A 16,612-nucleotide genomic window follows, 5' to 3' on the forward strand; every position below is an offset into this window, starting at 1 on the left:
TATTTTCATTATTTCTCCTATTCTTCTTATATTCCTCCTTCCTTTTGTTCTTCCTCCAATCCTCTTCTAATCTTCAAATTCAATTTCACATTTCTCTCGCTCATCCCGCTTTCACATTTTCTATATAGATTTTCTCCTCTCACTAAATCTAGCTAACACTGACAGTGTCTTTCATTCTTGCGTTTGAGGCAAAATGTTGACTTAAATAAATACCCATACACTTTGATTTATTTCACATTCTTTAAACAAATAAGTTACTTATGAATCAAATTCCTTACACAATAAAGACTCTCCCTGTTCACACTAGCTATCATCTATTATAATTCAATGGAAAATTTCTTTGAAAAAAATTACATACCAATAACCATAATTATTCAGAATTGCCCAAATCAGAAATTTCAAATCAAGCAGCATGTAAATCGTGATTTTGTTTAAACCATCATAATTTTCATCTCTCTCTCTCTATAAATATTTATAGATATAGCGAATTTAATTCAGTTTAATAGGCCTACTTATCCTAATATTGTACATTGATAATCACACAGCACATTATAATACATTCAAGCTGAACTGAAAGGGAATCAAATTTCAGAACTGCTACAGACGATGAAAGTTCATCATTATCATCACCATCATTATATACCTTTACTACCGTCACAATTGTCAACATCATACCATCGCCATCACCAGCATCATCGTCATCATCACGATCATCATCATCATCATCATCTCACCATCATCACCATATTACCACCACCACCATCACAATCGTCATCACCTTACCACCACCATCACCAACATCATCGTCATCATCACCATCATCATCATTTTCACCTCCATCATCCTCCAAGTTACCATTTCTCAAACTTTGGAATGATTTATATCGGAAGCATGTTCATTACTTCTGCATCCCTATAAAACTAACGTTAAACCAAATACACCAGTCAATTTTATCAAAACTATAGTTAAACTTCTCGTTTTATATCACCAACCAAAGCTTTAAAAACCCATGAAATACTAATTTGAATCTTCACATCATGGACTTTGCATAAACTAGTAAATGAAATGTCTGTAAGAAAACGTATGGAAACGGCCAGAAATGTATAAAACAAATAGATAGATTGAACACAGAGAAAGACCCTACACACTAATTTCAAGATTCATGCTCACAATAGACAGTTTGACTTGGCAATGGCATGCACTAATACGAATCCCTTGTTTTAAATAAATATCCCTAGGTTAATCAATAAATATATATCAACGTGACATTTCAGTAACATTTTCAAATGCTGGAATAAAATTAATTCTTGCAAAATATTTTTTGACATTATCTGAATGATAAATCGTGTTCACGATTCTCTTTCATTCAAAACAAATTCATATCACGTTGTTTCAAGCAAAGAAAAATAAAATGTAAATGCAACCAAACGAACGATATCAAGCACATTCAGATAAAAATTAAATAATTTTTAGCAGATGAATTTCATTGACAAGTAGTTAAAGTTGCAAATGTTAAAACACAAATAAAAATAACAGTAAAGACAATCCTGGAAGAATTCAAGCAGGTAACAATAATAATAATAATACCCAATTTTTATATACTTTAAGAATAAAAAAAACCGCATCGGGAATTTTTGTTCAACAGATTAGCAGACCAATGCTATTGAACACAAGCAACAAGTGGAATGCCTCTGGCAGTCTCGCCTGCATTACGCGAGTTGATATACCAGCAGTGCTGACTTTAAAAACAGCTTTTAAATAATTATTCACAGAAGAAAACACTCATATGATAATAAAATACTATGTCCATTTACCCAACATGACCTTTGACCATGATCATGTGACCTTATATGTGCAAAACAATCATTACCCTTATGTCTATGTTCCATGAACTACATGTGTAGATCCATAAACTTTCTAAGTTATGATGCCAATTCAACAAATACCCCTAACACTGCCAAAGTTCATTGACCCTAAATGACCTTTGATTTTGGTCAATTGACCAGAAATATGCACAATATATTCAGGGATACATAGTTACTCTTATGTCCCAAATTTCCATGAACAAGATCTATAAACTTTTAAAGTTATGATGACAATTCCACAAATTGAACTCACAATCAAGATGGTTCATATTGCGCTTGTGGTTGGATCAGTCACTGAACACATTCTTGAAAGAGGTATTACTGATAAACACACATTTCATGTTGAACAAAAAATCAATTCATTCATATTTCACCGCATGATTGGTTGATAGAGGCACTTGGAATATTGATGATAAACTCACAACACAGACTAATATAATCATTCGTTGAACTCATCGTTCATTTGGCCTTCGAAAATGATTGCACTCGTGGTAAAATCAGCCGCTGAACACAATATTGACCGAGGTACTTATTATATCGTGGATAAACACACACTACAATCTTCATTGAACGACACCGTTCATTTGACCGTTGAACACACAATAAAAAATGATTGCATTCGTTGTTGAATCAGCCGCTGAACACGCTATTGATGGAGGCACTTGGGATATTGTAGATAAAGAGGATGAGGAAGATGATGAGAAGGACAATGAGCAGACCAATTAAGATACGCCATTTGAAATTGTTCCAGATGACAAAGCGAAGTGATTTCCATGGAGATGTGAACCACAGGAATGATGTCTCGGGCCGACTGTACAAAAAAATAGTTGAAAAGATATAAAACATGAAAATTTAATAATTCTTGTATCATACGAAAGAAAAATTGCACTGCCAGATTATTTTAACATATTCCATATTTTGCTACTTAAAAGGACACATTATATTTCATGACTATAATTACAATAAGAATATCTTGATTTGATTTGATTTATTGTTTTCTTCTGCATCCATAACATTCGTATAATACATTTTTCATAACATAATAAACATAATATGCTAGCATTTTTGGCATGAATCATAAATAAAGAGTATTAAAAAGATAATTTCAGACAAAAATGATTAACTATATGATATTCACAATTTGCAGGAGAAGGATTGTCATCATAAGCAGATTGCTTGAAAAAAATGACAATCCCAAACTTATACTAATTGAATTAATTAATACATTTATAAAGCAGAATGGGCATACATTTTCAAATACGAAACATGAATTCATGCAATATTATAGTATGAAGATGATAAAGCTGAGGGTGACGGTGATATGATGATGATGATGATGATGATGAAGGCCATGGAGATGATGGTGGTCATGATGAAGATATTGGTAATGACTAAATCGAAGGAGGAATAAATTCACGATAAAAAGGATATGACACAGAAATTTTACTTCAAATATTCTGATAATAACATAGATTTAACGTTTGCCTTAAATGAGTGAAGAGACGAAGATTGTTTTACAGGCTCTGGTAGAGAGTTCCACAAATCTGGACCATGGTGTCTTATGGATCTCTGCGCAATAAGCAATTTAGGGTTGATTAAATGGAAATTTGAAGAGTTACTTATTTCTTGAGAAATAGTGGTTGAATTTTCCATATATGAATTGCACAAATAAAGAGTTTATAGATATAATCAAGATAAAAGTGAAAATGGACTCAGACTCTTTAATTGGAAAGGATAGAAAGAAAAGAGAATGTGGGAATAGACTGTTTATTATTATACATATATATGTGCATGAGAGGTATCGTGTGAGATGGGGGTGGGTTAAAGTGCGAGTAGGAAATATGAGTTGGAGAATGGGATGTGTGCGCGTGTGTGTGTGTTAGGAATGATTGCATGACTTAGAAATTATTGTGTGATTGGGGAAATGGGTGGAAATCATGGCCCCATCTTACAAAGAGTTGCGATTAATCCTATCACCCACAATTATGGAAAGCCAGCAAAGTCGACATGACTGCAAATTGTGTTCAAAAATATTTTCTAGATATGATGTGTATTCATACATTCATCGTTATCTTGAATATTCAGTGGGATTCTTTTTGTTTACTAATGATCGACTCGGAGATATATGGTATGGATGGATTTCCATACAGTTGAGATTGATCGGATCAATCGTAACTTTTTGTAAGACGGGGCCCAGGTACTAGCGTACCTAGGATTTCCAGAAGGGGGGCAATTTTGGGGGGGATATTTCGTCCGCGAAAATATTTGACAAGCAAAAAATAAAAATAAAAAAAGGTCTTCAACCAAAAATAAAGGATTTCTTACTACAAAAAAAATTGAGAAGCAAAAAAAAAAAAAAAAAAAAGGTCTTCGGGTTCAAAAGAGGGAGCACACGTCTGTTTTCATTGCATTTTTTGGATCAGTTGTGACTCGTCAGGGGGGGCAGGGATACGTCCCCTGCATGAGTTGTGACTCGTCAGGGGGGCAGTCACAGCCCCCTGCCCCCCCCCCTTAGGTACGCTAGTGGGCCCAGTAATACTTAAGTACGAGCAATGAGATTAAGTTGTGTTGATGTGCTAGTGTGGGTGATGATGTGTACAGATGTGCAAGTGTGTGTATGTGTAATTTTATGAGTGTGCCTAGGTGCAGGTGATTGTAGGCACACTGGATTTAACTGGCGTCGGCCATTAAGATTTAAGTTAGGATCACAGGAGCACTTGCATATCTTAATCGATAAGAGGTACATATATATGGATAAGTGGAATAGAAGGAATCCTCCCTGAAAGGGAAGATTAGTAAGTGATGATGGGACTATAGGTAGGTATGGAGGTTTCAGTTATCATCAGAGTGGCACTTGTCCTGAAATCGTTACTCACTTTGGTTCATCAAGATGAGGATGCTGATTTGGTTCATCTCGACCCTGAGCTGTCGGTCTTTCGTTGATCTCACTCTCATCTAAGATCTCCAGTTCCATTTCAACTTTACCCTGAAATTAAACATTCATTCTTATGTAATTCAAAGTAATGGTTTAGAAATGCATGAATATATCTTGAATATCAGCCTGATTCGTACTTTGTTCTTTGTTTTGCAAATTAAATTTGTTCATTCTAAACCAGGCCCAACATTTTGTACGGAGAAATTAAAACAAAATCCTAGAGTAACTAAGCATGCATTATTCCACTCCTAAGACATCCTGGAAAATATATTTACAGACACATCAATAAACAGAAAACATAGCAAATCTGTTATATTTTTAGTAAGTTCATTTATGTCCTCTACAAGAAGACAATACGTATAGCATGCAGCATTATAAAAATAATGTGTTTAGACAGATTAGGTAAATGTTATGTCGAGCTTGACAGTGTAGGCAATTATCATAATTTTTGGCAAAAGGGACACATATGCCTATTCTTACGATGTAAGTTATTTTTTTGTTGTTAATTTAATACATACATTATTCCTCAAAGGAATTACCTCAAAATGTGTTTTTATACTATGTATTTTGTGAGGAAGGTTTTTGTCTGGTGAATTTATTAATGACTTATTTTATTTCCAGGGCAACTGTACCTTATCCAGACAAGCTATGCTTTTAATTTCATTTTATTTTACCGGTTTTAACCGGTAATACTGTTATTGAATAAGCATAGGCCTATGCCACAAATTAGTATCAATCAACGTTACCAATTCATAATAATGTTATATGGGGGCGTCGTGGTGTAGTCGTTAAGACTCTCGTCTTTCAATCTGAAGGAAGCGGGTTCGATTCCAAGCCATGGCGTGTTTTCCTTCAGCAAGAAATTTACCCACATTGTGCTGCCCTCGACCCTGGTGGGTGTTTCATATAGCTGTTCGTAAGTTAAGAGCGACGTTAAGAACGACTGGTGAACCTTTCCTACGCGCTTAACCATCGCCAATGAATATACCATCTAGCACAAGCTAGGATCATCAGTCGTTTTTAAAGTCACTCTTAACTTACGAACAGCTTTATGAAACGGCACCTGCAGGTGAGGTAAATGGGTACGGGCGGGAAGTAATTCCTCAAAAGGCTGTGCTCACCGAAATCGGTAGACTAGCTTAGCCGGGGTAATATAGGAGCGCCTTGATCACATAGCAAGGTGGATATGTGCGCTATACAAATCCCATATTATTATCATTATTATTATTATTATCATATTCATTATTATTATCATTTCATTATCATTATCATTATTATTATTGTTATTATCATCATCATTATTATCATTATCATTATTGTTATCATTATCATCATTATTATTATCATTATTATTATTATTATTATTGTGTTTCTTACCGCAAGCTTCTTTTTGCCATCTTCGCCCTCTACGTTGTAACAGGGCCACCACCCTTTCACCCTCTTGCGCTCAAAGAGGGACATGTTGGGGCTCGGGTCATCGCCCTCTGGTAACCTTTCTATTGTACAACTTTTGACCTTTTTGATTGGAGACATCATCCGATTGAGGTCCAATTCCAGAGTCCCTAGAAGAGAGGATTACATTGTCACAATATAATTGGGGTGTCTATTCAAGACATTTTTTAATACTGTCTTATTTCCAAACAGGGTGAATTCCATTTGCACCTAAATTTGCTGATTGGACCAAGTTTAAAGTGGTCCCATGTCTCATTGGTTCTTCTTTCAATTCTTCATGAAAACTTTTCTTTAAAACAAAAGGAATATCAAACAGAAAACTCCTGTTATAGAAGACTACAACCCATAATAAAATTTGAAAAATCAAATTCAATATTCTACATCCAGGGCCCTGTCTTACAAAGAGTTACGATTGATCTATGGAAATCCATTAGTGTCATAATACTTTCTACAGGAAATTTGCAAAATGTTCTTTGTAAACAAAGGAAAACACACCAATTTGTCAAGAAATCAATGACTTTATGGATATACATTCATATCTAGATTCTTTTTAACAAACATGCATTTCATATGTTGACTTTGCTGGCTTTCCATAGTTGCGATTGATCGGATCAATCGCAACTCTTTGTAAGACGGGCTCTGGCCAGATCAGGTCGTGTCAATCACTTTCATAAAAGCTTGATCTGAAAATACATCTGTTCTACATTAATCAAATACCATGATGCTTGGCCTAAAACCCAACATATCTGCAAGATGGAAATTGCCCCTAAATTGGCTCTGAAAAGGACCACATTAGGTTAAAGATGAAATACTGATAATTTTCATTTCATTAATGAAGCACTGCATTCCATTTGCAAATGGTTGACAATAACTATCGACCCTGAAGTCATATAATGCCACATACCTATGAAGTCATCAGCAGAGAACTTGTCATTATCCCAGATCTGGATAACTAATGTAGCCGGAACCCTCGTCTCTGTCTCACTCACGCTCCAGAAATGTTCCTGATTTGGGGGAATAAAAGGTACATGACATTTTAATTTTGAACAAGAATGAGATATTTCACAATATTATTTTCCCCCAATGGCTCCTTATTCCCGTTCCCACTGCATATCACTTTCGCATGTTATTAATTTTATCATCTCTGTATTTTCATTTTGTATAAATTTGACATAGAATATCATTGACAAAGAAAACAGTGTTGACGTTTAGTGCATCATATAGTAATAAAGATCTTCAGTTGAAAAATGGGCAAGGCACTGCGCAATGCATGATTAGATAGAAAATGTTATATCGCAATTAACAATACAGATAATAAATCAAATTAGTGCAAAGTTATATCAGAAAGTAAGCACGCTTCCAGTTATCCCACATACACAATATAGGCCCACAAGTAACTGGAAATGTGAGAGCACTAAAGTAATATTAGTTCTGTTTTTATCTACACAACATATCTACTTTATTTCAATCACTTAACCTTTGCTTCAACTAAACCACTAATTTTCTGCTTTTGTTCATCGTTGTTAATTTAGCACTATTTGTTTGTTTCTGTATTTTGATTTCAAACATACGAGTAGAAAATAAATTTATTGTTATTTCTATCAATTGTATTTGGCATTTTATCGATGTTAATTTAACTTATGATTTATCTCTCATCATTGTATAATTATACTATTGCTGTTGATTTTTGCTTGTAAATTGAACATTGTCAGCCTTCGAGATGCCTGTTTGATATTTTTCCAATAAACCAAACCAATTCAATTCATAAAAAAAACTAAACATAATGAATTACTCTGAATGAGATGTACAACTGCACACGAATCTCTAACTGAAATCTCAGACGTTTATTTCTTTTTAAGAAATCCTTTTTTTTCTCTCTCTCTTTTTCAAACAATCATCTTGTGTTGGAGGATCAAACTCCCAGGTACGTGTGGTGGGGTGTGGAGGAGGGAAGAGGGAGCATGATAACTACCTTCTTCTTAACTACTATCACTTGTTCTGGAGGGATGTAATTCATGTCAAAGACAAAGCGCCAATTGAAGTTTCCTTCACCATTGAGTGACCGGTAGTGCACATCGGTCTCTTGTTTTTCATCCACTCCAGATAGCCATCTAAAGAAACCAAAGACAAGAGAAGACTGACTTACAAAGTAAATAGGCTTTATATCCTTATTTCAAGTAATATAGATGGCCATATTCGTGGAGGGATAAAGAAGTGATTGATGCAACACTTGATTTATAGATCGTCGTCTCATACAGTTTAGAATAGTCAAAATGGTGTGTTTATAAAAGGATATGAGTATGACCCGTGTTCTCGACTCGGATGGTTCAGAAACTTTGAAAACTAAATTAAAAAATATGTATTTAAACTAAATGCTTTGGATACTTACAAGTAAAGCAAGTTGGAACCCTCTACCAATCCAATTTCGTAATTGTAATAGCATTGAGAGTGAAACCTTTAAATCTGAACTGAAGGTCAATCTTTTCTAGCAACTTTGTGAATAACGTATGACGTATTGGGGAGCCGGTGACTTTTACAGATAAATGGCGCTATAAAAATGATGTTCATTATAATTATCATCAAGTAATAATCAAAGAGGATTGGAAATGAGAAGAAGCATCTATAGGTTATCATTATGTAAAGTTCACGGTACATAAACAGTTTTGACAAACATTTCAAGGAAATTTTGATAAAATCATACCCTTTGATGTAGATGTCACTCATTCTCTCTCCTGTGATTGAGACCTCTTGCAGATCAACGTTCATTGTGTTCCATATGATACAACGAACTTGAAACCTATTAATATCAGCAAAGTTTTAAAACATAATTATAGACCTTCAAGACGAAGAGGCAAGCTTATCTAATAAGACATCCTACTATTTTAATGGAGTAATGAAAACAATACAATGGATGATTTAGAACGAAAATGCCCGTGGTAAGTAGGTCTGATGGTGCCAAAGAAGCAATTTCAAATTATAAAACAATTAGTAAAGACAGTATTATACATACAGTAGTACTAATTGTCTGAAAAAGATGGAAGATGGATGACATTAATTTCTTAAACAAAGAGATAATGGCCGATATCAAAAGACGGGAGTGGATCACAATAACAACAAATACAATTAATACACGAAAATCGTCAAGGAAAGTCCCAAATAATTATAAGAAAATTGAATTCATCATCGGAAATATTCATAAACCAAAAAAAGGCAGTGCATAATGTTTTAAAAATAAGTTTTCTCTTAATAACGTTCTGAATAACGAAAAAAATGGTGATCATCAATTTATGATACAACCAAGATAAGTACCGATGTTTTCAGATCTACTAAAGATAAGATTCGGAAATAAATTCCGTAATAGAATACAAATTAATTGTATTTACATTATGTCGACCATGCAAATGCCTTAACGAGAAAAGATATCATACCAAGGAATATAAAGAGGTGTTTGTCACGCGCACCGCATAGAATTCGAGGCTTGAACCATGAATCTCATCTGTCAGGTTGTAACATTAAAGGTTGTAATTGAATGGTGATGGTGATTTTTTTTTACCTGATTGCTAAGAAAGCATGTAAGCATGAATGACTTAAGGTCATCTCGAAAGGACCTGGTAATGAGGATCAATGCTTTAACAAAAAGCACTAGCGCAGAAAGTGGGAATCGAACCCGGGTCGTTGGAATCCGTCAATCCGAAACCCCCGCACTACCATTAAGCTATCGCACCTCCATAACAAGGCGCCAGTGATTTTATCTGACCAAGTAAACACGCACACATACGCACAATCACCCTGTGCATGGTAACCGAGTACATATTTATTCAGAAAATCATTTAACTACATAACTGAGGACTTGAGTGTCAGCAGGAATTGGTACGCCGAAGATCATAATGAAATTTGGCTATAGAACTGAGGACAACGCATAGGCCTATTATTGCAAATCGAGGACATTTCAACTACCACTAAAAACTAAAGTTTATAACTTGGGACCGTTTGCAATGGGCCGCATACTGAGGATGTCCTCAGTGTGCAGTGAGTACTCGGTCCAAATGTGAAGTTTGTGAATGTGTTCTTGTTTTCCCCACCATGGATAAATGCACACACGCGTGCTCCATACACCCACATCCAGCACACACAAGCATGAAGATTGCATGAATATACCATGGAGCTATTAGAGATGCTCTATGAATATACTACAGTAAGAGCTGACCGAAGGGATGACTAACTTTTTTGGGATTCTTGGAGAGATATGAAACGGGGGTCCAGGAGCAACAGCAGGGTTGTTTGGGTCCGTGGGAAACATGTCCACCCACATCTCGAGTTGGCCCTGAGGTAGGTCAGGCATGGCTGAGTTGTATAAACACCTAGTTTCTACGTGTTCTCGTACTAAACCTTGTGCGTGTAGGACGTATAATGCTAGCCGCTGGTCGGCAGGTCCCCAGTGCTCGTTCCTCTGCTTGTGACGCTCTACAACAAAAACAATCCCCATGATTAAAATAAAAATTTACTTTTTCTTCTCCTAATTATTAAGATTATTTTTTAAAAGATAAGTTACTAAAAAGAGCCTAAAATCAAGACATCGAATACCACTGCAATCCATCAATATATAAATAGGCATACATTGTTTCTGATGACTATAATTAGCACGTAAAGGCCCTTGATTGGAGGTAGATTCAATTTCATTTCCAACAAAATACAAATCAGAAAAGTATTGTTTGGTCAAAAGAGTTAAGTCAATGCATAAAACAAAATATGCATCATCATTAGACTTAAAATAACTAAATAGCATTATATGTATCATATACAATCAATAACAACAGGTGTGTGAAATTTGAAGAAGAAAAAAAAAGAAATTTACCAATTTCGGCGAGTCTGTATGTCTCTCCTCCGACTTCAACAACTGTAGGAGGTTCTGCGTTCTCAAACTTCGGTGGCGCCATTGAATTTCGTATGCAGTACTCGGCCAAAAGTTGACGTGGAGTTGCCGAGTCTCTCCATATGTTCGGCCCAGTGCTGAATTAGATGATTTTGATGAAATTTTTATTATTGTGTTTTGTTATATTTTTATCAGACAATTACATAATAAACTTACTTATTCAATTGATAACATAACTAGTGGTGAAAATTTTAAGAAGATTGATACAATATCTAAGTCAATATAAAGAATTAAAGGGATTAAATGGAAAATCGACATTAGCAACATGGTTAAGAAATTATTACGTTGATAACATTATCACAATACCCTTTTTCATTCTTATGCACATGTTTTAAATCTTATTTTATGGGTGACAAGGAAAAGTAGCTCAAATTAGAAGTTTTATTGAGGAACTTTATCCATTATACCCCCAATTCAACAAAGGAATTACCAGTACTACTTTGATGATTGTGTACACATCAAAAGTATTACTAAATTAACCCTCTTCATATTGATTTTTCCTATCCAACCGAGGACCTACAGTGACAGGGATCTCCATTGATATGTCAGTAAGGAATTCAGTACAGTGGTTGGCATCCAATTTGCAGATATTACCTGTCGCATCATTCAGCGAATGATTACATTTTGATAAAGCGCTTCTTTTCCACAAAAAAAGAATGGATATCAAGGTTTAATGTTTATTCATATCAACATTTCATATTTTCAAACATCAATAATTCAATATAAACATTAATGTAATAAACAATAATAACAAAGATATATATATCTTTGAATACTAGTATGTACTATTTGGGGTTCGTTACAGAAAGGGTTGAGATCAAACGCAGCATGACTCTCAACCAATCAAGGGTGCGTATTAATTTGGACTTGACTTTTTAAAGCTGCGTTTAAGGCTAATGAAAAACTTACATGTTATACGTTTCGGGGAGACCACAGGTTGCGCGGTATCGTGAGAGATATCGGTTCTCGAGATCGATCACCGTCTCACCAATCATATCATCACGGCTCAAGAAATCCTTATCCATCACCTGTATACGGAGATCCTTGTGCAAGGGCAGTGTTGTCTTCAACTCAAATAATCTGAGGAAAAAAATAATTAAAAAAATAATATTCCTTATTTGTAAAGCGCCACATCCACTAATAGAAAGTACTCAAGGCACTAGATAAATATATTTTTTAAAGTTTCACACGTAAAACAGACATAGAAGAAAAAGAATTGTAAATTGTAAAGACACCATGGTAGTACGTACTAAATTTAGTAAATCTCCTTTTTTTTTTTATATTGTTTAGTTTACAGAAAATTACAAAGGAAGACATCGCTTTTGTTGCAAAAATATATTACGTGCATGGATACATCTAGAATTTTAGCAAAATGACCAGAGTAAGATAATAAATAATATATACCACGTTGCATTGCAAATTGCCCATTTTATGATATATTTGGTTTGTTCACTGTTACAAAATAGGAAAGAAAGAAGCTTTTGCGTGGGATTTATGCCCTTAACTTCAAAATGTTATCTGATAAATATGTTTTATAGATACTGAATATTGTAAATTGCTTCTCGAGCTACAGCCAGGGTAATTATTGTGTGCCTCGAAATAGATTTTTTTTTATCCTAGATAAACGGCGCTATATAATTGCCTGTTATTATTATCATTATATTTCGTTAACTTAGGTATATAATTTCTATAACATTTCATTTGACCCTTTTTTCTATTTTGTTTGGACTGAAATAGCACTTTCCGAATAATCATCACCCTTAATATTATGATTCCACAGTGACTGTAAGAACATGGGGTTAGTAACAAATCAAGTTCCATTAATAGCATCATTGATTCAAATATCATTAGGCCTCTATTGAAGGATTGGAAAACTGATAAACCTATATTTCCACTCTTTGGTTAGAACATTATTATATCAAAGTATATCAAAACGTATATGACCTATTTCATATCTACATATGGCGTACAAGAGAGGATGAAATAAAATCAAGTCAAGTAATACACTTTCATGGAAACATTAAGATTTACGGATATCATATTAATACGAATATTCCTAAATCTCGTGTAAAATAGGATTTAGTGGCTTACCTGCCGAAGAAAGGTTCTAGTGTGTTCGGAATAAACTTCTTCACGTCATCCAAAACGGTCTTACCCAATTTGACGATGATGTAAGGATCAGACTATTGATAACACAAATTTACAAACACTATTAAAAATGGATCATTTGCAGAAGAAAACCACTGAAGTTGTTTTTTTATATCATCCACAATTAACCAAACACAATATAATAAACATCAATATAAAAATGAATTAAAAAAAAGAGATGTGTCTTATAAACTTCCGAAAGAAAGTAAAAAGAAGACCTATATTTTTGTACTAAAATACAAGACCAGAGTACATACAAGTGTAAATAGGATTTGACATATCAAGGCGTGCATTGATGGGACACAGGCATAGAGTTGGTCATAGGGGAAAACTTCACTCCTCTTGAACTGAAGGTTACACAAATTAAATCCTACGGCTTTTATATCTCCCTAATAAGCCCCTTTGGAAGTGATGGTGAAAGAGGGTTCTGTTTTTGGAGTGAGAATATCTCTTTTTAATTTCTTTGTTTATTTTGGGGTTATAGATTTGTGTCTTTCGAAAGTTAAATCATATGGATGATTTCCTCATAAACATTACCAGTCCATTGGTGTCCTGGGGACACAGCTGATAAGCCCGGACCACATAGACCCGGACCAGGACCTCCACTAGTCCAGTGGATGGTAGTTCACTTGGCTTGATGAACATAGGAGATACGGGCTCCTTTAACTCATGAGGCATTGGGTAAATCTTGAATGATCCCTGAATGGGAAAATAGAAAAAAAAGAACAAATCTTGAATGATCGCTAGCTTGAATGGTCCCTGCATGTATGGGATAATAGTTTGTATGGAAATAAAAGGTCAAATCAAATAGAATGATTTTTTTAAAGCAATGCGAACAGTAAAATTGCAATGTAAAAATGCTGGTTAAACCCGTCACTCTTAATTAGTGAGATTATTGTTTAAAACTTTAAATATTTTTTTAAATAAAAAAACGTTTAAAAGCTTTATTAATAGTTGTCAGAGTGACGGGCTTTAACAGCGTTGCTAGAACTTGCGAGATGAATATGACCATGTGTCTCTCCTTAAAGAATCCAAATCGATAGGTTTACAATTATGAGGCGTCATCGTAGTGTCTCGTGCTACAGCCACACCTACGAAAACTCCTCCAATCCGACAGATGGGTATCATACGATATAACGTAATGGCCTTTGATTGGTCTGGACTCGATATGGTGGGTGTGACGATGGCATCAGCTTCATACCTTGAATTCACCCGTAAGAGTGGGTCCGCCGTCCGTTGATGCCTTTCCTCTAGCGAGCTCGAAGGTATCAAAGAAATCAGAGAAACCTTGGAAGCTTGGCTGATCTTCCAGTTCCCCTGGCAGGATCTTTAAAAAAACCGGAAATCATTTGAAAGGAAATGTTTTGTTACTCTTGAATTTCATTTTTCAACTTTGATGTTGATAAAATATTAATTTCTAGTTTGGGTATCAAAGACAATGCGACATACTCTTCTGCTTTATTTCGAAGGAGCAAGTAAATATCTTAAGAAGATAAAAATGAATAAAACATTTTAATCTGAAAATCTTAAAAGAAAAGAGGATTACCATATGCATTAAAGTTTTCATATCTGCCTCTGACAGCGGTATGAAAGAGAAAAATACATTTAAATACATTTATTTAGTAGTTCACCAATTATTTATTCATTAATTTTTTGTACTGCTCATTTTCCAAAATCTAATTTACTTATTTATCATTATTATTCATTGTTACTTATTTCATTTTTCATTGTTCATTATTTTCAATATAATTATTATTGTGTGTGTGTGGATTAGCGGGGGATGTTGTCAACTTATACCTGGATGATGTCATATCCCCTTTCCATGTAAGAAACACACTTTGCAATGTCGCCCTTTGATGCGTAGTATTTCGACCACCAATCGATCTCTTCCTCAGCCACGGCTTCCTAAATTCCATACACAATATAATCATTTAACAAGATGACCCAAAGACAAATCGTAACGCGATAAATAAGGTTTTAAGTTTATTTTCAAACTTAAAGAATTGTAATAGAGTACTCTTTGGACGTAATTTCATATAATTTTCATTTTTCTTTATCCCCATATGGTAAGTGTAAATCTGATATCTCGTTGCCTATTTAACAGTGTTGGGAGCGTGAAATATAAAATAAAATAATAAATTGTAAAGGCTTGCTATAAAATAGGTAATGATTGCGGGTAAAATGAGATTCGTTAGTGATCATAAACATGATTTTGAAAGAATCAGGTTATCCAATATCAGCAAAAAAACATATTCGTACAATGACACCAGTCTTCCTCACAATCCTACAACGAAACCAACCTTCAAATACCCTACTACAATATCCAAAACGGCCAAATTAAATTCATCATTACGTAACACTTCTTACCGGATCTAGTGACTTCGACTTCTGCCACCACTGAAAGGCAAAAGCATAGATAGATAAAAGCAATGTAATATTAAGAACCAGGTAGTTTTTTTAATATAGTGCTACTGTTAACCCCTGTAATATCAAACATCTGTCTACTAGGAACTTCATGATCATTAGAATGCGGTATATAGATTCAAATGATTAAGTAATCTTGGATTCTTATATTTTCATTCCAATAGATGTTTAGGCGAAGTTCTTTTAAGGTATAAACAAAATATAAAACATATTATAAAGTGCTGATAACATACTACTAGTAAGTTATGATTGGAATAAGGTGGCTATATGATAAATTGAAAAAAAATGGAAATCAACTCTCTGTTGCAACGTTCGGTATGGCTTCTTCGTTCAGATGACGATCCCGATGAAGTGGACGCCCTTATAATGTTTGAGAGTGTACAGATTGTCGCAACAGTGAGTTGATTTCCAGTTTTTCAAATTCAATTTATCATAACGAACAAGACTGGATGAATGAGAAGAATTTAAATCAGTTTATTCGTCAGGAATAAGGTGACTTTTATAAATTATTTATTCCTCGTCCTAAAGGTCTGGCATTGTTTAAAATACTTCTCAAAATAATAACATGAGGAGAAAATGTAAATAATTTTTTTCATAATGATCCTCGACATTTTTCAGAACAATTTAAGGGAGTTGTTAAGTTATCTTGCTTACCTGGAATTTTCTGAAACCTCCTACACTGAACTGCAATTAAAGAAAACAAACCAGAAAGAATTATTACCATTCTCTTACAAAAAAACAGGCTAGAAATACAATCGTTGTATGTGGACAGTCCATACATAATTATGTCTGCATTAAAAAAACATATATTGTATGGGGAGAACATTTTGATGCATGACGCGTTTCAACTCGTCT

The 16,612-nt window shown here is 34.4% G+C and overlaps 1 protein-coding gene across 1 annotated transcript in view; it reads right to left on the reverse strand.

Moving 5' to 3' along the window:
- Positions 1-1,259: 1,259 nt before the first annotated feature.
- LOC129272480 (dysferlin-like) overlaps positions 1,260-16,612 on the reverse strand; it is a 32,231-nt gene continuing 16,878 nt past the window's right edge. Inside the window, exons 14-28 of the mRNA XM_064107884.1 lie at positions 16,412-16,441; positions 15,701-15,730; positions 15,131-15,238; positions 14,535-14,660; positions 13,871-14,032; positions 13,277-13,368; positions 12,095-12,265; positions 11,108-11,262; positions 10,476-10,716; positions 8,954-9,049; positions 8,225-8,363; positions 7,157-7,256; positions 6,178-6,362; positions 4,742-4,851; positions 1,260-2,676 (exon numbers count right to left, since the gene is read on the reverse strand). Of these exons, the coding sequence (XP_063963954.1) occupies positions 2,496-2,676; positions 4,742-4,851; positions 6,178-6,362; positions 7,157-7,256; positions 8,225-8,363; positions 8,954-9,049; positions 10,476-10,716; positions 11,108-11,262; positions 12,095-12,265; positions 13,277-13,368; positions 13,871-14,032; positions 14,535-14,660; positions 15,131-15,238; positions 15,701-15,730; positions 16,412-16,441 (1,926 nt within the window). The 3' untranslated portion in view covers positions 1,260-2,495. The remainder of the gene's footprint in view (positions 2,677-4,741; positions 4,852-6,177; positions 6,363-7,156; positions 7,257-8,224; positions 8,364-8,953; positions 9,050-10,475; positions 10,717-11,107; positions 11,263-12,094; positions 12,266-13,276; positions 13,369-13,870; positions 14,033-14,534; positions 14,661-15,130; positions 15,239-15,700; positions 15,731-16,411; positions 16,442-16,612) is intronic.

This window comes from Lytechinus pictus, chromosome 12, assembly GCF_037042905.1.
Source record: "Lytechinus pictus isolate F3 Inbred chromosome 12, Lp3.0, whole genome shotgun sequence".
In the NCBI taxonomy this organism is placed as follows: Eukaryota; Metazoa; Echinodermata; class Echinoidea; order Temnopleuroida; family Toxopneustidae; genus Lytechinus; species Lytechinus pictus.